General features: G+C 39.1%; 1 protein-coding gene across 1 annotated transcript in view; it reads right to left on the minus strand.

Annotated features, from left to right (window-relative positions):
- MAP3K5 (mitogen-activated protein kinase kinase kinase 5) overlaps positions 1–21,210 on the minus strand; it is a 231,163-nt gene that overhangs the window by 75,230 nt on the left and 134,723 nt on the right. Inside the window, exons 9-13 of the mRNA XM_069598470.1 lie at positions 18,474–18,633; positions 15,382–15,535; positions 9,137–9,244; positions 3,367–3,416; positions 634–729 (exon numbers count right to left, since the gene is read on the minus strand). Coding sequence (XP_069454571.1) covers positions 634–729; positions 3,367–3,416; positions 9,137–9,244; positions 15,382–15,535; positions 18,474–18,633 — 568 coding nt within the window. The remainder of the gene's footprint in view (positions 1–633; positions 730–3,366; positions 3,417–9,136; positions 9,245–15,381; positions 15,536–18,473; positions 18,634–21,210) is intronic.

The raw sequence follows: 21,210 nt of genomic DNA on the forward strand, positions 1-21,210 counted from the left end.
CACCTTGGAAGACCCACTCATTTCTACAGGTCCCCACAATTAGGGACCGAGAAGAACTCAGTTATTAACCCCAGAGAAATATACCCAGGGTGGTTAACAGAAACATACAAAGCAGTTCATGGATTTTTGGATTATCTTTTATCGGTGTAAATTAGATCACTGGTTTTTAACTCAATTTGTTCCTCCACCTAAAAGTCCAATATAATTAGTCCAGGGTACAGCTCAAGCACTTTCTAGAGCCCACCAGTTGACTCTAATATGAACCAGAGTTAGGAGTCATTGTTGTAGATAATGGTGATAATTTCATTCAAGAAGGAAAATTTTGGTAATCATAGAATACATGAGCTCTTTAAAAATGAGACCTAAGACTTGGCAATTAACTGGTAAATTTGGTTCAAGTTTTGTCTGTGGCAAAGTAAGTTATGACTAAGAAAAAGGTTGATTTATTAAAGAGAGGTCCTAAATTTCTCAGTTAAACAAGCTACATAATTAAAAAATACCAACCCAAATGAAATATTTATATAAGCACATGGCCATGAATTCTCTACAGGAGCTACATGTTCATTCACTAATTAAAAATAATGATCAGGTAAGAACAGTCTTTTTCACGCATCCACAATGACTAATACGTACTTTTTACAGTGAAGTTCTGTACAGAAATAGATTTGGAAATCGTCAGAATTGTGAAGCACATACAGAAAACAGCATCGTTCTTCAAATTTAGAAATACTGAAACAAACAAAAGAGAATTATTCACAGTAATCTCAATACCTTCCATGAATTGTGATGAAAAAGGAATGCTTTTTATATTCAGTCCCAAGTATGATATCAATGCTGTTTATACCCAAAGGTTATAAATAGCACTTCAAAAGTGACACTCCTTGTACCACAGTACTAAAATTATTTAATATTCTGAGAATTGTCTTCCTACTTGTATCTACAGAGAAGGCTGCTCAGGGTGTTGCAGGCACATAACATACGAGTCCTACAACTCAGTGTGGGGAACAGGTCTGGGCTGCTGTAGCACTGAATTGTGCGCTGGGAAGAAAAGCACACATATCAACTGGCTTACAGACCCAATGATTCTGGTTCTGTAAGATCTGTCGAACAATAAAATTCTCCCAAAGCTAGGAAGGCAATGCGTGGAGGCAGGAAAAGCAGCTCATTATTGCAGACAGTAGAGAGGAGTGAAGAAATATGAAATAGCACTTGGTTTGGACTCAGCAAGTTGTTTAGTTTACAGCAATTGAAACAATTTTGAGTTTACAGTCAGGCCATGTTCCTTTTTACGCCAAGGGTTGGCAAATATTTTCTGTAATGAGCCAGAGAGTAAATATATCAAGCTTTGTAGGCCAAACTACTCAGTTTTGCTGTTGGAGCAGCCTTAGGCAATAAACAATGAATAAATATGGCTGAGTTCCAATAAAACTTTATTTACAAAAACAGGCAGCAGGTCATATTTGGTCTGTGGGCTGTTGTTCTCCAATCCCTATTTTATGCCTTTGCATCTGCTGTTCCTTCCATTTGGAATGCACATCATTTTTCACTTCTTGCAGCAATTCTATTCACCATTTAAGGCCCAGCTTAGACCTTACTCCATCTCAGTTTGATACTTCTACCTGAAACAGAAAGATTTCCTCTTGTCTCTCTGGTCTTTGAACATACTTCTGCTAATTTCACACTGTACTGTCATTAGTTATTAAATGTCTATTGCCCTGCTAAGTTGTGAGTGCTTCAAGGGAAGAGTTCAGGTCTTAGTCATTTTTGTATCCTTAGCAGAACAGGACTCAACATTTGACAAATAACTGGCATTCAATAAATGCCAAATGAGCTGATGCAAGATAAACTGCTGACAGCTGGATTTTTTTCTATAGTTTGTCTTCTATTTATAGAGGAGGAGGCCAAGAAAAGTTAGATCTCTTTGAAGTCACACACTGGAACTCAAGTTTCTCAACACACAAACCGGCAGTAGCCACAAATAATCATTCCACGTTGATATCGTCAGTCACAACAAAGGCTGTGGACCGATGCCATACCTCATTAGAGAAAATTAACTCATTGGAAAATAAATATGACAAAGAGAAATTTATACGTACCATACTTTTCTAGATAGATGGCTTAAAAAAGGCAGCAATAAATAGTGTCTGGTCTTAAAAATTAAATATTAGGAGAGTAATGCTTTATCTGAGAAGGCATGGACTGGAAAGATATATAATGAGTCAGTCTGGCCTGTTTCTGTTCACATCATTCACAAGGTAACAGGTGGTTTTGCCAGGCAAACTCCAATTATCAGTGACTCAGACAACTCCACCAGTTCATGCTCCAACAAAACCAATTACCATTATGCCAAAAGCAACAAAGTATTGCATAACAGGTCTGCAGGAATCTGGCTTTTCTCATTTTTATTTATACGGGACAAACAGAAGTAAATGCAACTAATTTGGTTTGAAATGGGCAAGAGTTGGTTTCTCATAAACTTCTGTAAACACTTAACCAGGGGCTCTTGACTCTGAAAAAGTCTCATTTCTAAATGCCAGGCATGGGCATTATGATGGCAATGTCCAAACTGAAGGAAGCCACTGTAACCTCAAGAACATGTGATGAACAGAGATCTCAGGAAAAGTCATTAAAAAATGAATTTCCATAATCTTACCATGTTACTACTAGCTGCTGCTGCTGCTAAGTCGCTTCAGTCGTGTCCGACTCTGTGCGACCTCATAGATGGAAGCCCACCAGGCTCCCCCGTCCCTGGGATTCTCCAGGCAAGAACACTGGAGTGGGTTGCCATTTCCTTCTCCAATGCATGAAAGTGAAAAGAGAAAGTGAAGTTGCTCAGTTGTGTCCAACTCTTAGCGATCCCATGGACTGCAGCCTACCAGTCTCCTCCATCCATGGGATTTTCCAGGCAAGAGTACTGGAGTGGGGTGCCATTGCCTTCTCCATTAGTATTAGCTAGAGGACCCAATCCAGTAGATAGTACATGTGTTTTCAGTACATCTAAAGAGAAAGTAGTTCCTGGTATACCAAGAAACCCCAGAAAAATCAGCCTCTAACATAAACCATCAGCTCCCCCAGCTGGAGAGGACCTCCAACAGCTCCCTTCTATCCTTACCTTGACTCTGGTCTACAATCACACTTATCTCTCAGTCACCGTATTTTAAGTAGGTGACAAGTACAGAGTCCATGAAGCTTTTGTTGCAAATCTTTTTGTAATGAAGATAGTGAGTCTGAAGAAGGCTGAGCATTTTCATCAACAGGAGAGTGCTTGAAGTTCTTTGCATTTTTAAATCATGACTACAAGTCCTATCCAAGACATTCAGGTTCTAGAAAAATGTTTTCTAAGTAAACAAAACCAAGGAGACTTACCTCACACCCCTGACAGAAGAAGCACTAAAATTCCACTCATGTATACCTTTCTAGAACACAAGGGAAGAACAACAACAAAGGCTGAGTCATCCAAATGGAAATAACATAACAGTAATTTAATTGTTAATAATATACTCAGAGTAAATTTTCCTAGCCCGTAATTCTGCAAGGACAAACTATGTAGATGGAAACCGTAGTTCATTCCCAAGCCACAAGGGTGATGTTTACTCTACTTAATAATTTCTGTACTCCAATAAAACAGCTTCCAAGAGAATCTAGGAGAATTAGTCTCATTAAATTCTAAAACTTGATTTTTAGCAGATTAACCTATTAACTGCTGTGCCTTCATCTTTAGAGTAAGAAACCCCTGATCAAAGTAATTTAATTACTACAGCTGAGTGATATTTCTTTTCTGAGAAAGAAAAACAATTAATTTGAATAAAATCTCTGCAAGATTTTAAAGATAATTACTTCTGAATTATCTTTAGTTATACTTTCTAACTAAAATGGTGCTTCTATTTCTTCAGAAAATAGTACAGCAAGTAGGTATGTGTATGCATGTGCTCAGTTGCTCAGTCATGTCTGACTCTGCAGCCCCATAGACTTAGCCCACCAGGCCCCTCTGTCCATGGAATTCTCTAGGCCAGAACAGTGGAGTGGGTAGCCATGCCTTCCTCCAGGGGATCTTCCCAACCCAGGAATCAAACCCAGGTCTCCCACATTGCAGGCAGGTTCTTTACAGTCTGAACCACCAGGGAAGCCCATTTATGTGTAAAGACACATGTATACAGTGTTCATCGTTGCTATAGAGTGTGACCTAATTTATGCAAAATTCAATATGCTAATAAAGTTTGAACATAAGAAATTTGATGACCACTTGATAAGCATGAATGATTTGCAGGGCCAAGATGAAAATTAAATGTGGGAATTTATTTCTTAAGTTTATTACTAAAGCTGAGTTAAAATCAGTATTAAATTCATATGTATCAAAATTAAATAAATGACAAGATAGAGGGCATTCCCTATACAAATATAAAATATTTTATATTCCCTATAAAAATATTATTGTCAACAATATAGAAGTAAGAACATAAATATTTTTATGGAAATAAAGCAGTTAATAAATGTGTCTAAACTGATCAAGTCTTCTATTGTAGTCAATTCTGACTGCAGTTTAATTCTGTAAATGTAAAAGAACCAGAGAAACAAGCTCTTATCCACCCACTTAAAATACTGCCGGAGGCTGAGGGCTTGGCTGGGCTAGTGAAGTGAGTAAGGACGCCTGGGACTCTGAGGTGGTCCAGAACCTTCCTTTGGGCCAAAGCAACTGGAAGAGCCACAATTCATCTCCACAACACCTAGTCCTCTGCTAGGACCATGCATCTTAAAAACAGATCCTCTCAAACTCAGAGCTGATTTACTAGAAAACTACTTTCAGTGCACATCAGTCAGGTAACGGGGATGTGACCTGAGTTAACACAGAGCAAATGCTGCGGTAGGTGAGGCCCAGAGAGGGAGAAGACCACAGTAAGGTACTCCTGGAACTCAGCTTTCTTAACCAGAGTACAGAGGGACTTAAATTAAAATAGCAGCCTGTAGCTTCAGCTGGTAATTTGGAAAGTGGCTTCTAAATCCTGTTGGCCTCAGGTGACCTTCTAAAAATATGTGAGCCAAGAGCTGCAGCTGTTACCTGCACACTCCTTGCACACAATGCAGCCTTATCCTCAGAGCCTGCAACTGAGCTGCTTTCTAAGGCCAAGTCCTGGATCACGATGGGGGCGCTCAGTGCAGAGCCAGCTGAGCGGAGTGTCAACCTGCGATGGAACAGTGACTGATGAACACTGGCCAGGCAGCTCTGGTAAAATCTATCCTCCATCAGCCCCGTTCTGGGAGCGGCCAAAGAGAGATTTCCCAGATTGCCTGGGCTAGTTTTGTAGGAAAGAAGTAGAGCATTTCCAGAATGTTAGGTTCCTGGAAGGCTGTGAGTGCTGCCAGGGAATGTTCCATTTCAGTGGTGCAAAGCCCAGGGCCCAAGATGGGAGTGATGTGGGATGAGGAGTCCTCTCTCCTCACCTCCCTTGCTACTGGGACTCACCACACAGAGGTGCTGGTGAGCCATAAAGCCAACAGGTAAGGTAAACATTTCCTGGCTCCTCTGGGAGTCTGGGGAAAAGGGCAGAGCAGAGGCAGTGCTGGAGTGACAATGAATTCCCCAAAGCCCCAAACCAACACTCAACCTAATCTGCACAAGCACCATTTTCTTGGAAATGGTTAGCCTCAGATCCTGTGCCCCAGCTAGGGCAAGGCTGAAGACAAATACTGAACTAACATGGCAGCTTCCCTGGGGGATCAGCTGGTAAAGAATCCGCCCACAATGTGGGGACCTGGGCTCGATCCCTGGGTTGGGAAGATTCCCTGGAGAAGGGTAAGGCTACTCACTCCAGTATTCTGGCCTGGAGAACTCCATGGACTGCAGGGTCCACGGGGTCGCAAGATGGGACACGACTGAGTAAATTTTTTCTTTTTTTAGCATGGCAGCAATTCTACTGTGGCAGACACTGTTGGTTCCCCAGGTGACAGCCATTCCCTTCCATCTTTGCTAAGAAAAAGTGTGTGTTGGGCAAGTGCAGGTGGCAGTGTTTAGAGATGGTGAAACAGATTCTCTAAATTAGCCATGGTAAACCCATTTCCCTTGCTGGTGACTGGTTTAGGCATGGACACATGATGCAACTTTTGGTCCCAGGGAAAGGCCCTGACCTTTTTTGCATGCTGTCTGTATGGAGTGATGCTCGCTGCTGCTATTGAAGACCATGAGAGGAAAAACAAGAGCACATAGAGAAGCCAACCAGAAATCTGACACTGCTAAGCCACTGAAAGTAGCCCCCAGTGATCCACCTCAGAAGCTCCTGTAATATGAGACAATGTTTCCTTATTATTTAAGCCATTTTTAGTTGGGAGTTTTGTAGTAAAAAACTTCCTTGATGGGTGAGAGCATCATATTATCAAAAATATAGAACCTAGGGTAAATACATCCCCCTAATACATTTCCTGGGTCTCCTCTGAGTGGCCACTGGTTGGAACTGGACTGCAGAAAGTGGGGTGACACTTAGCTCTCCACTAGGACCCTGCACCAGATAGGCCAGGAGTGCTTAGCTTCAAATTTCAAAGGACGGGAATTCTAAATAACAATGATTTTAAATATCTTGCAAATAATTTCTCTCTTCCACAATCTAGGTTTTTCTTTCATGTACACATACATGCAGACTTTCTTCAAGCATTAACCTTTTAAAGCAGCAACCAGGGAGAACTGTTAAAAGACTGGGACTTCAATTAATTTGCCCCTGACCACAGAGTCCCTGAACTCTTGGGACTTGGTATAATGATCTTAAAGTTTTGAAAGTAGCAATATAAAGTATACACTAGCTCATATAACCATTTACCCCATAGTTTAGAATGAAAATACTGGGAGGAGTAAAGGAATAAATATAATCAACAAAAAGCAACACTATGTTGTTCTATTTTTAGAAGGAAAAATTTAAACATTTTATGACACCCTTCCAAGAAAAATCTACTTCCTATTTAACATTAAAACCTATTAAACCTGTTGCTTATCTGTTATTTAATTATAGTTATTACAGTTGCTTAAAACTAGTAAAATAATAACAAAGTAATCTTCATTGCTTGTCCTCATGCCAATTGTATCACTTCTATTGAAAACAATAGACAAAATGGCAGTGGTAATGAACACTCTATGGATAGAACTAGGGATAATGAATACACACACTTATGTATAGAATAACAAATTGACATCAATTTAAAATGGAAACAGATCAATTTTTAAAAAGTTTAAATTATTAATAAGGGACATTTTTAACACTGAAGGTAATAAGCAGTGAGGACAAGGCAAATGTAATATTTCTTGATCAAAATATAGCAAAAACGGAAGCAGGACAATTTACAGCCTGCGTCTATAACTACTTAAGGCACTGATTTATATCCTAATATATTTATTTCTTAGCATAACATAAAAATTGTCTCTACAGTTGTCACAAACATAAAAGAATCAACACAAGGCTAACTGTATTGAACACAGAACCCCCAGAAAAAGAAAAATAGTGACAACTGGAAATAGTATTCATTTTCCAAAAATTCCTGGCTTACTTTCTGTTCTTTTTCTGTCTTCCAAATAACTTCTGGCTCTCTACTCATTCTTTGGGACGTGCTAATCGCTCATTCCTTCAGCCCTGGTCTGTTCTGTTTCTACATGTCCTTGTATAACCCTGCTCTTTCTAATCAAGCTTCTGAAAATCTCCTTTCCCAGATAACAATTTTCATGTCTCTAACCTTAGATTTTGTAGTTTCAACTGGATGACTACTCTATTTCTGCTTATGAGAACATGTATGCACATACTTTAAAACAATGTAAAGAAAACACTTCACACTGCCTGCAATGCAGGAGTTCAGTTCAGTTCAGTTGTTCAGTCGTGTCCGACTCTTTGCGACCCCATGGACTGCAGCATGCCAGGCTTCCCTGTCCATTGCCAACTCCTGGAATTTACTCAAACTCATGTCCATCGAGTTGGTAATGGAGACCTGGGTTCAATCCCTGGGTTGGGAAGATCCCCTGGAGGAGGGCACAGCAAGCCACACTAGTATTCTTCCCTGGAAAATCCCCATAGACAGAGGAGCCTGGTGGGCTCCAGTCCATGGGGTCGCAAAGAGGACATGACTAAGCAACTAAGCACAGCACAAAGAAAACACTGCACTTTATAAAAACAAGGTTAATAAGATGTCTATAGGTAGTTATATTAGTTATGGTCAATTTTGTCATCATGGCTTGACTCCAAGTGGAGTACAGATTGGAGGTTCCAAGGATCCCTTCCTTGGGTTCAATTAATTTACTAGAGCAGCTCATAGAACTCAGAGAAACATTTTACTTACTTGATTACCAGCTTATGATACATGGATATGATTAAGAAACAATCAGATGGAAGAGGTGCACAGGGCAAGGTATGGAGAAAGTCTTGGAGCTTTCATGTCTTCTCCACATACACCCTTCTTTCCACATCCCCAAGTATTCACCAACCCAGAAGTTCTCTGAACCCCATCCTTTTGGGTTTTTCTGGAGGCTTCATTACATAGGCATGTTTGATTAAATCATTGGTCATTGGTCAATGATTCAACCTCCAGCCCTCCTCCCCTCCCAGAGATCAGGATATGGGAATGAAAGTTCCAATCCTCCAAACTCCTGGTTGGTTCCCCTGGCAACCAGGCCCCATCCTTAGGTGTTTTCGGGGTACTACCTCAGTAACATAACAAAAGTCATCTTTATGACTCTCAGCATTCAGGATATTCCAAGGGTTTTAGGAACTCTGTGCCAGAAATAGGGGCCAGATCAAAAACATATTTACTATAAACTGCAATATCACAATTCCCTAATATAACACCAACAACCTCCCAAGTAACTGCTGTCAAAAATAAATAAATAAATAAAATTATTATTTTTTTAAAAATGGTGCCATTTTGAGTGCCCTTTGGATGGCTATGCCATCTATAATAAAAATCCAAACAGCAGAATTATACTTTATTGACTGAAATCCATAACCAAAATTTAACAAATTTTATATTACCAAATACATTTATGTAAAAATAAATACACAGGAAGCTATTTCTTCTAGACTAACACAGACATTTGCTGGAATATATAAATGTCAGAAGGTACAAAATCTTTCACTACTAATGCTCTTGTCTTAATAACTGCACAATTTACCTTGTCATCAGGAAGCACGTGCCAAATAGATATTGTCTTTTCCTCAACTTCATTGTTGATAGACAAATACGAAGGTTGATAGATTTTGGTTGGTTCTAATATTAATACCTTCAAAACATAAGGCAAAGAAACTAGTATTATTGACTTAAGATTTAAGCCATTTAGAGTTGTTATAACAACCCTGCACTGACACAAGAGATTAACAGATAAGGCTTAGTCCAAAGCTGGAGTAAGACTTAACTTCAGATTCTTGCTATCCTATGAGGCCTCTGAGCAATTCATGTATTAAACAGTTACCATAAGTTACAATAATCATCACCTTTCATTGCTAAAGAAACTGGAAATAAATTTTTGAAGTCCTTATGTTGGTTTGGCTATCCCCAGGGAATCTACTTGGAGAAGGCAATGGTAACCTACTCCAGTACTCTTGCCTGGAAAATCCCATGGACGGAGGAGCCTGGTAGGCTACAGTCCAGGGGGTCGTGAAGAGTTGGACACGACTGAGCGACTTCACTTTCACTTTTCACTTTCATGCATTGGAGAAGGAAATGGCAACCCACTCCAGTGTTCTTGCCTGGAGAATCCCAGGGACAGGGGAGCCTGGTGGGCTTCCATCTATGGGGTCGCACAGAGTTGGACATGACTGAAGCGACTTAGCAGCAGCAGCAGCAGTAGTAGGGAATCTACTAGTGCTATATATATATATTAAAGCTTTTATTTTATTTATAATCAATATAGAATCTATTTCTCTTGTTTTAGTTTTTTTAATTTTTTATTGAAGCACAGTTGATTTACAATGTTTCAGGTGTATAGTAAAGTGATTCCGTTATAAATATACATATTCTTTTCCCATAATCTATTTCTATAAATGTAAATGTGTCAAAGAAAGGCAGAATGTGGTAAGAGAACAAATAATTCTACGTACATAAGATTCCATATATGGACTATCACATGCTTATTTTAGACCTTTTTGTGGCCACACCATACCAGAAAGATGTAGCAGTATGGTTTTCATACCCTTGTAAATGGACTGAGAAAAGATTTTGATTATTATTGAAAGAGTTTTACATATGAGCCAAAGAAATGGACATAATTCTATGAAATAATAAAAATGCTTTTGCACTGCCTCCAAGATAAAACTAGTACCTTCAATAATGATATATTTAGCTTTGTGAGAGAAAAAGAGAGAAATAAAACTAGCTCCTACTTTGGAGAGTATCCGAGGATATACGACAAGCGGGATGAGAGTCTCCATCAAAGGACTAGACAATGTTTACATTGGTCCTAACATATCATATTAGGAGCAAATAACACTTAAACAGCACACCTACATTGATTTCAAAGGTGCTATAGATATTAACTTTTTGTACAGACATTTAAAGGCACCTATTCAGCTCAAATTTCCTGTGTGGTCTTAAGCAGGAATATTTGGGAAGAAAATAAAATGCCAGAGAAAATGGAACAGTTCTTTTTATTCAAGTTAAGGTAGAGAGAATTAGAAAAAGGGGATGAGAAAGACAATATTTTCTTTAATCAAAGGTAAAAAATCCTTAAGGGCATAAAGAATTATTGGTCAGGCTCTGGTGATGAAAATAAGATAGCATATGCCACAAATAAACACATAGCAAAGAGCTTGCTGGGGAACACAGTCTGATTCAGAAACATGCTGGGGGAATCAAGGTCCAAATTCCTATCAATAGAGAACTACGCGGCACTGATTAATAATGAAAATCATTACTTTTCAATCTTAGCTTGGTAAAAACAGTGCTTTCAAATGTGAGTATCCCAGTGTTTGTGAAATTAAAATAAATAATAGAGAATAAAATGGTTTCCCAAAACAGCACCCAAGACATTCCACTGAGGACTAGAACTTTCCTTGTCCCCTAAAGAAGCGAGCATGCTATCTAACATTGGAAAAGCACAGCACAGGTTATCTCCTGTCTTCTTAAATGACGGTGTTATTGTTGTCTCAAATAGTTCTAACAGATAAAATCTGAACTATGAATTACCTATCTTGAGATTAGGAAAAAAACTGGTTGCAATTATTATTATCTAATGATTGCTTCAACAGTGTGTGAACTGAGAACTTCCAGATGTTCAAGCTGGATTTAGAAAAGGCAGAGGAACCAGAGAGCAAATTGCCAACATCAGTTGGATCACAGAAAAAGGAAGAAAATTCCAGAAAAACATCTATTTCTGCTTCACTGACTATGCTAAAGCCTTTGACTGTGTGGATCACAATGAACTGTGGAAAATTCTTAAAGAGTTGGGGATACCAAATCACCTGACCTGCCATCTGAGAAACCTGTGTGAAGGTGAAGAAGCAAGAGTTAGAACCAAATATGAACAATGGACTGGTTCCAAATTGGGAAAGGAGTACGTCGAGGCTGCATATTGTCACCCTGCTTATTTAACTTATATGCAGAGTACCTCAAGGGGAATGCTGAGATGGATGAATCACAAGCTGAACTCAAGACTGCCAGGAGAAATATCAATAACCTCAGGTATGTAGATGACACCACCCTTATGGCAGAAAACAAAGAGGAACTAAAGAGCCTCTTGATGAAAGTGAAAGAGGAGAGTGAAAAAGTTGGCTTAAAACTCAACATTCAAAAAATGAAGATCATGGCATCCAATCCCAACACTTCATGGCAAATAGACGGGGAAACAATGGAAACAGTGATAGACTTTATTTTCTTGGGCTCCAAAATCACTGCAGATGCTGAATGCAGCCATGAAATTAAAAGACACTTGCTCCTTGGAAGAAAAGCTATGACAAACCTAGACAATGTATTAAAAGCAGGGACACTACTTTGCTGAGAAACGTTTGTATAGTCAAAGCTATGGTTTTTCCAGTAGTCATGTATGGATGTGAGAGTTGGACAATAACAAAGGCTGAGCACCAAAGAATTGATGCTTTTGAACTGTGGTGTTGGAGAAGACTCTTCAGAGTCCCTTGGACTGCAAGGGGATCCAACCAGTCAATCCTAAAGGATATCAACCCTGAATATTCATCGGAAGGACTAATGCTGAAGTTGAAGCTCCAATATTTTGGCCACTCTTCTTCAACTCATTAGAAAAGACCCTGATGCGGGGAAATATTGAAGGCAGGAGGAGAAGGGGACAACAGAGGATGAGATGGTTGGACGCCATCACTGACTCAATGGACATCAGTTTGAGCAAGCTCCGAGAGATGGTAAAGGACAGGGAAGCCTGGCGTGCTGGATTTCATGGGATTGCAGAGTTGGATAAGACTGAGTGAATGAACAACAACAACAAATGCATGCTGAGCCCTCTGAACTTCTATTGAACCGGCAAAACGTGAGGAATTTGTAGCATGCCTTGTGGATGTCACAGAAAGGCTGATTAAAGACAAGAAAAAGGATGCAATTTGATGAAACCAGCTAAATACAACTCGCTTGGGAGTATACGTATTCTTGCTTTCAGTTTCTTATCTTTTGTATCAGCTAACATTACAATTAACTACTGAATTCTGAAGTATAAAGGAAGATAGCAAGGCCTGTAGACTCTAAGAGGAGACAGTAAGCAGAGGTATATAATAAGCTCCTATAGAAACTGTGAAAGTACCACTTCCTCTTCTTCTCTCCTGACATTATCTGATGGCTTGATGCTCTCCGAACTTTTCAAAGTAGGAAGGAAAGAAAACGTACATTGAAGAGAGGTGAGGAAAAAGAATGAATCAAACTGAACCCAAACAATACTAATGTGATGGGATTAGTAATGATGGGATTCTTCATTTTCCAAAGAAACTTTGGTCTGTTTTCTTTTGCCTAGAGTCATTGCTATTTCTTGGAAGCATGAGAATGGATATGATAGTGAGATAAATGAAACCAATTAAATAATATTTTCTAATATAAGCTACCTGGTCAAACCCATTTCCAATGAAGGATAAGGTAATCACCCCAATCAAGGCCTAATGCAGCCTTCACAAGTGTGGGTTATAGAAAATGCTACTCTAAGCACATAAATAGTTACAGTGACTGACATAGAACCACAGGTTCTAGAAGCTTGCCTTTCTCTACGCAATAGAAGGTGGGCAACAAACTCCATGGTTGCATGGAGTGGGCTGGGTGAGAAAGGGCAGTGAGTGAAACAGAATGAATGGGATTGGAACTGACATCTTAAATGGTAGCATCCAGTTGGCTCAGGAGATTACTGTTTTTGAAAGAAGGCAGTTATAAATTGTCCATCCTTTCATTGTTCAAGAGCAGTTAAAAGTCTGGATTATGACCATTTTTCTGTTTCTTTTGCTTATCAGTTTGTGTGAGTTGTTTTGTTTGTTTGTGTGTGTTGGTTTTTGCATATTGGCTGCATTGATCCTTTTGCAGCATTAGTGTTAAATATTCTCTCCCTTTCTAGCATTTTCCATATTTAGGGTGGGTTTTTTTTTTTAAGATGACCAAAATCTTGAACTTTTAATTGAATCAAATTGGTTAATATTTGCCAGTGGAGCTTATAGGTTCCTTTCTTACTTAAGAGAGCCTCTCTTTCCTGGAGTATACACCTATATTCTAGCTTCCCTGGTGGCTTAGGCGGTAAAGAATCTCCCCGCCATGCAGGAGACCTGGGTTCAGCCTCTGGGTTGGGAAGATCCCTTGGAGAAGGGAATGGCTATCCACTCCAGTGTACCTGCCTGGAGAAGTCCAGGGACAGAGAGGCCTGGTAGGCTACAGCCCATGGGGTTGCGAAGAGTTGGACATGACTGAACAACTAACACACACCTATATTCTCCTAAATTCTCGCTCACTATTTTCTGGGCTTTTTTTTTTTACATTCACATTATGACAAACTAATTCATGTTAAAGTAATTTAAATTAGCTCAGAATCGCTAATATAAGTGGTTTCCTCTCATGGGTGACTTTAGTCCATCAAGTCAACAGTCTATTAAACACTTCAGTTTTGTGCTATCTTCTTTCACTAACACATTCACTATCATCAAAGCACCAGCTAAAGGCCAGCTGCCAGCTCACTTTGAGAGAAGTATTTTCCTAGGCTACACATTATACAGGATAGAATACAGAGTGAAGTGTTATAGTTTGAAAGACTTTTCAACAACAGATCCTGCTGAGCTATGGCTTCCTCTGGAAGCAAGAGCAAAGGAAGTGTGTTAATGCCAGGGATAGATTTAATTAAATGAAACATTTGATCCTACCAACAAGCACTAGAAAATGAGATTTTATAAAAAGAATTAAGAGTTGTCATCACCACTGAGTATGAAGGATTGAGACTAACAGAGCTCAAACAGATTTCTGGCATCACTTTGACGTGGGAAGACGTCTGTGTATACAGTCAGTTGCCAGTAATTCTTGAATTGGGTGCTAAAGCTACATTGCTTTGGATGATTTTCCAAGAACTATCAGGATGGGTGTGGAACCAGCTAAGGTGGACAAAATATTTTAGAAGTGTGTGTATGTGTGTTATACATTTAAATATCTCAATGTGATAGAACCTAGACATAATGAGTTGCAGACCAGAACCTATGAAGTATCATTTCCCATCCTCTAGAGCAGCGGTCCCCAACCTTTTTTGGCACCAGGGACCAATTTCATGGAAGACACATTTTCCATGGATGAAGTGGCAGGGCAGGGGGTGGTGGCGGTGGGGAGCTTTCAGGATGATTCAAGTACATTTACATCTATTGTGCACTTTATTTCTGTGATTGTTACATCAGCTCCTCCTCAGATCATCAGGCATTAGATCCCAGAGGCTGGGGATCCCTGCTCTAAAGCACTGTAAAAAGCGACGCCTCATCTAACTCTGACCCACAGGGGTAGTAAGTGGTAGTGATGGAGTAACAATGCAGGTGAGCCTGACACTTTTCACCACAATAATGTTGATGATACTGACGGTGACAATGTCAACAAAACTGCAGTATGAATTAAAAGCACCCATTCATCTGATCTGAAGAGATATCTTAACTTCTTGAGCTAAGAGATAATCTTTTCCTGGGAAAGCACACATTACAGATTATCAAAGGAAACCACCAAGTGTCATAGCAAAAACATGAAAACATATCTTTTTTCTCTGACTGTGACAGTTATTTTTAAAAGTAAGCTAAAGCACATCCATTTGTAGAAAATAAGTATTTTTAACCAGATGACCATCTTCACTTGCTGTGCATGAAAAAGAGCACATTAATACTATTACAATCACAAGTGCAAGATGTTCTTTAAATAAAGGAAACAAAACATAAATGTCCTGAGAGTTAAGTGAAGAGTACTTACTGGAAACCTAACTACAGTGACATCTGTCTTTGTGGCCTCGACCAGGAAATCCATCCAGAAGTCCACAAGTTCCTGTTTGGCCACAGGCTGTTCCGAAGTCAGTTTCACAAAATGCTTATATATCAAAATTGTCTCTACGATAGACTTGAGGTACCTAAAAATTAAACGATATAAAATGTATAATAGGCAAATTGAGAACTACCTATTCCCACATATCCCAGCCTTACTCTGTAAATGTAATTTAAACATGGCATTAATAATTATACCAGCCAAGTCACCAAACTTCATTCATTTTTTGCTGCGTCATGAACTATCATGCCACCTCATTTAAAACTCACAAAAATGCAATAAAGTAGGCCATTTTCCCCCCATTATAAAGATGAGGAAACTAAGGCTTAGACAGCTTACATAACTTGGACTGAACAAAACATCTACTTAAAACATGACTTTTAAAGTAATGCCTAGTGACTTCTCTGGTGGTCTAGTGGCTAAGACACTGCACTTTCAATGCAGGGGGCCCAATAAATAAACAATAATAAATATCTTAAAAATTAAAAAAATAAATAAAGTAATGCCTATATTATACTCAAGAAAGTGTTAATGCATTTGCTTTAAAATGCAAATGCATTTTAAAAGATTTCCCTTGGGAAATCTTTCTAAATAGACCCACCATAAGAAATATTATTTTGCTCTGAAGTAACTCGGCTCATATGCCTTCTATGAATATCCTTAAATTGCAAGACAGATGTTGCCTCGAAGGAAAAAGTCAGGAAAATATGAGGAGTAAGCTAATTATATGAGATAATGGGCATGCAAGCACTTTGTAAACTATAAACTACACACATGGAATTAACATTAAATTAATGGGAACAAAACATTGTTATGTGGTGGTTGTCACTACTGCACAAAATCATGCCTGTTTTCTTGTTAACAAAGGCCAAGAAACCTCTAATTGAAACTCTTTTTGTCTCTGTGCTCCAGCCTCCTCCGCAACCATCATCAGGATAGTTGTCATAAAGAAACAACCAATTTGACCGCATGGGATATGTGTGCATTTATCGGTTCATTTATTTTCATGTCATTTGCTGAATGACAGTACAGCCCTGTCCTCAAGCTGCACGCAGGGCCAAGGAGACAGAAATGTAAAAGGTGCTGAGCACCATGACACAAATGCCCATGGAGCTTTAATTCACGGAGATAAAACTGACAACAGTCATAAAGCAGTATCAGTAGAAATATGACTAAACACGGAAGAAGAAAGTTTCAGGAGATGAGTGGCTCATACACAGAAGTATATGTAACAACATTCACCACCTTCTGTCTGGCTGTGGGGAAGGGTCTTAGGTTGGCGTGGGATTCAGGAGCAGACATGACCCGTGAAAGCTCCCCAGGTAGAGGAGAGGGCTGGAAGACAATGCTCCTCGCGCGCTGAGACACAGCAGCACGAAGCCAGAATCTTGCATGCTCAGTGTAAACAGAGAGCAGTGTAAACCTAGGGGTGTGACAAGGACTGAGGTTTAGTGACTGAGGGCAAACCTTCTTTGCCACGCCAAGGAGGTGGACTTTACCCCTTAGGCTGTGAGGAGTCATTAAAGTATGGTGATTTAAAGATTTCAGTTGAAGGGGAGGTTCAGACATGCGTTTTAGAAAGATTATGGGAGTGATGCCAGGAAGCATTTGCTAATGAGGGAGACCTGAATGTGACCAAATGCTTTAAGAGGCCACGAAGGTCTACTGTGGTGGGCATCTCCTCGAATGGTCCCTCTGATGACAAAGCATCAGTGGCCTGAGTCCTGAGCTGCTTTGAGCCTTTCTTGATACCACAGGTAAACTTTATTTTTCTTAAATTATTTTTTATTAGCATATAGTTGCTTTACAATCTTGTGATAGTTTCTGTTAATACAGCAAAATGAATCAGCTGCTGCTGCTGCTGCTAAGTCGCTTCAGTCGTGTCTGACTATGTGTGACCCCACAGACGGCAGCCCACCAGGCTCCGCCGTCCCTGGGATTCTCCAGGCAAGAACACTGGAGTGGGTTGCCATTTCCTTCTCCAATGCATGAAAGTGAAAAGTGAAAGCGAAGTCCCTCAATCGTGCCCGACTCTTCGCGACCCCATGGACTGCAGCCCACCAGACTCCTCCGTCCATGGGATTTTCCAGGCAACAGTACTGGAGTGGGGTGCCATAACCTTCTCCGAATGAATCAGCTACATATACACAAATACTCCTGTTTTTTGGATTTCCTTCCCATTTAGGTTACCACAGAGCATGAAGTAGAGTTCTCTGTGCTATACGGTAGGTTCTATTTCATTATCTATTTTATACATGGTATTAATAGTGTACATATGTCAATTCCAATCTCCCCAATTTACCCCACTCCTTTTTCCCCCCCTTGGTGCCCATATGTTTGTTCTCCACATCTCACAGTTAACCTTTAAAAATCTTTAAAGCTAATAGTCAATCATTACATGAGATGCATAATAAAATTAGCACTAAAAATAATCTCAAATGCAGATGGAATTTTGTTTTAATCTTTCCAGTTACCACATCCATAGTGATGAGACTTGGTTGCATCCCAAGAACTATTTGAAATTAGAAAAACACACATAATATATGAAACATCTAAAAGTGTTAGGAAATTCTAAGTAACAAAGAAGTGCAATTCAAGAATGAGAGTCCTAAGAGGGAGGTTAGATCATGAAGGAAACAAAGGGCACATGTTTGGAGCAGAGACTGGGAAGCTGAGATAGAAGCTTGTAAATCTGCTGATTAGAGCTGCACATGTAAAATTGGAGGCGTGTGTATGATTCAAGTAGGAGATACCGGCCAACTTGGGCTAGTGGGTTGGTCAGTGTGATGGAAAGGCTAAGCTTGGTGGCCACCGGATACTACCTGTGTCTAAAGTCATCAGAACCTACAATCAATACATTTTGTTTATGAGCATCAATCACTTTTCCCTCTAGATTGTGTATTTCAGTCTCTAAGCAAATAAATCATCTAGTTGTCAGTTCAACATATTTAACAATTTAGAAACAAGTGATAGGAGCTTTTATAAAAATATAAATCTATAAATGTCTAACAGTTTACTATTACCATGCAGGTGTCTTCAGTTTAAAAAGCTTTTCAGATGCTTGAATGACTCTCAAGTGGTCATTGGCCAGGACACTGGCCCCCAGGAAAAATCCAACTTCCCAGTAGCTCTGGAGTTTTTCCAAGTTTCCCTTTTTACCAAGAAGACTACTTAGCTTCACCCCTAGAAGATGAATAGGAAAAAGAACATTACAAACACACCACAGGCAGGCAGAGCTGACTTCTTTATTAAAAAGCAACCTTTTTTTCATTCCTCCTTTCAGATTAAAATACCTTTGTTAAGTTTCTGATTCTTAAAAGGGCTTAAGTTCATTGTAAAAGAAAGAAAAAAAGACTAATCAGAAAGGTTCACAGAAAAAACTGATAATTCCCCTTCAGTTTGAAAACCTCCAAATAACTGCCGACTTCACACTGATGCACATCATTCCAGAATTATTATATATGTTGGTATACGGGCTTCCCTGGTGGCTTAGCGGTAAAGAATCCACCTGCTGATGCAGGAGATGCAGGCTTCATCCGTGGGTCAGAAGATTTCCTAGAGAAGGAAGTGGCAACTCACCCCAGTATTCTTGCCTGGGAAACCCCATGGACAGAGTAGCCTGGTGGGCTAGAAGGCATGGGGTCGCAAAAGACTTGGTCACGACTCAGTGGCTAAACAACAATAAATGATCCCAGGCTTAGAGAAGTTTACTTGTTAATTTGCATTTTGCTCAGTAGATATCCAAATAATTTCTGTCTAGTGAAACAATATCTAATATTTATAACCGGCTGGTCATAAACTAGCTTTAAAAAAAATCAAACTCAGAAATCTGATTCTAATATTTCTTTGTTAAATTATGATGACCTTATCTCCAAGGAAGATCCCCTCGAGAAGGGAATGGCTACCCACTCCAGCATTCTTGCCTGCAGAATTCCATGGACAGAGAAGCCTGGCAGGCTACAGTCCACGGGGTCACAAAGTATCAGATGTGACTGAATGACTAACATTAGCTTATTAAAAGCACTTTAAACAGGACATAGTCTCTTACTGTTTCCATATTCACTGAATTAAATAGAATATTTTATATTTTCTGAGTCATGAATTTACCTTTTTTTAAAAAAATTATGCTTTAATGAAATGAAACAACCTTTAAAAAACCTTATGCTGCTTTTTATTATATAATTCCACTTAAGCCATGAGTATTTTAGGAAAAAGTCCATTTGGGAATTCTTCACATTCTGTGATGATAATTTAAAAAGAGAACAGCTTTGCCACCTTAAAATTTCATGAGATGAAAAAAAATTGCACATGTATGCAACAACATCTATGACATCCTATCTGGACAGAAAAAATACAACAAACATAAATGGAAGAAGAAAGTGTAGGGGGGAAATTAGATACTAAAAATGTGTGTCTCTGTCAACCTCAGTTGAAAATGAATATTTTTTTTGTTTCATACTTTCAGAACAATGAATGTAGAACCAAGGTAGCATCAGACCATTTAAACATTTAAACAGGGACCATGAAAGTGTTTAACAGTAAAATTATATTAGTTTTAAAATTAAAATTTAGATTTACTCTCGCATGCCAGAAGTTCACTCTATGAGGGTCATCTTAACTTTGGCCTTAGCATAATTTGGTCACATGATGTGACTCTGAATCATTCAGCATTTGGACAAAATGTATTTTTTGTTGAATGGCAAATAGTATTTTAGTATACAGATGAGTCATGGTTTATTTACCCAAATGCAGATGGTAGCTGCTTTTCATCATTATAAATATTCTTGTACACATAGCTTGGTGCACTTGTTCAATTATTTCTTTGTAGTAAAATCCTCAACTTGGACTTGTTGGGGACACAGATATGCTCATTTTAGTGTTGATATTATGGGTAGTGGGCTTCCCAGGTGGTGCAGTGGTAAAGAATCTGCCAGCCAATGCAGGAGACACAAGATAAGTGGGTTTGATCCCTGGGTGGGGACTATCCTCTGGAATAGGAAATGGCAACCCACTCCAGTATTATTGCCTGGAAAATTCCATGGACAGAGGAGCCTGGCAGGCAACAGTCCATGGGGTCGAAAAGAGTTGGACATGACTGAGTGGCTGAGCACACATTATAGGTAATATCATGTCCTTTCATCTTTGCCAAAGTAAAAAAGGAAACATGCTTTTTTTTAAACCTTTGAGATTTACTGTCTTCATATGTTTATATATCTTTTATGAATTAGCATTTATGGTCTTTCCACATGATGTATGAAACCTGTTTCTACATGAGATAGTAATCTTTTAAGTTTGGAGTTAAGCATATGACTCTAATTTTTTATATTTAGGATCCCTTTCTCTCCAAGCCCCCTCCACCCACTCATCCAAGGAATAGAGGAATACATATCTTAGTACATAATATTTGCTCCATAATTAGGATTACTTCCACAGGATAGAATCTCAGAGGTAGTGTTACGCTTGATCCCAGGCTATAGCACTTTTAAGGTTTTTGATCACTAGGGCCAAATTATTAAAGCACTATTGCTGACGGATGATTCTATCTTTTTACCAAGTCTTTACTATCCGGCTATTTTTCACTATTTAAAAAAATTTGGCAAAATTTATAAGCAATTAACAGCATGTCATTGCTGTTTTAAATACCAGTTCTTTGATTCAATCATCTGTTTAGGCAATTTAATGTTGACAATGCTCTAATTAGAACTGGTTGACTTCTAAGAATTGAAGATTTTTAATAGTTTAGTTTCCATCATAGTTTTT

The sequence above is a fragment of the Ovis canadensis genome, chromosome 8 (assembly GCF_042477335.2).
Source record: "Ovis canadensis isolate MfBH-ARS-UI-01 breed Bighorn chromosome 8, ARS-UI_OviCan_v2, whole genome shotgun sequence".
Classification (NCBI taxonomy): domain Eukaryota; kingdom Metazoa; phylum Chordata; class Mammalia; order Artiodactyla; family Bovidae; genus Ovis; species Ovis canadensis.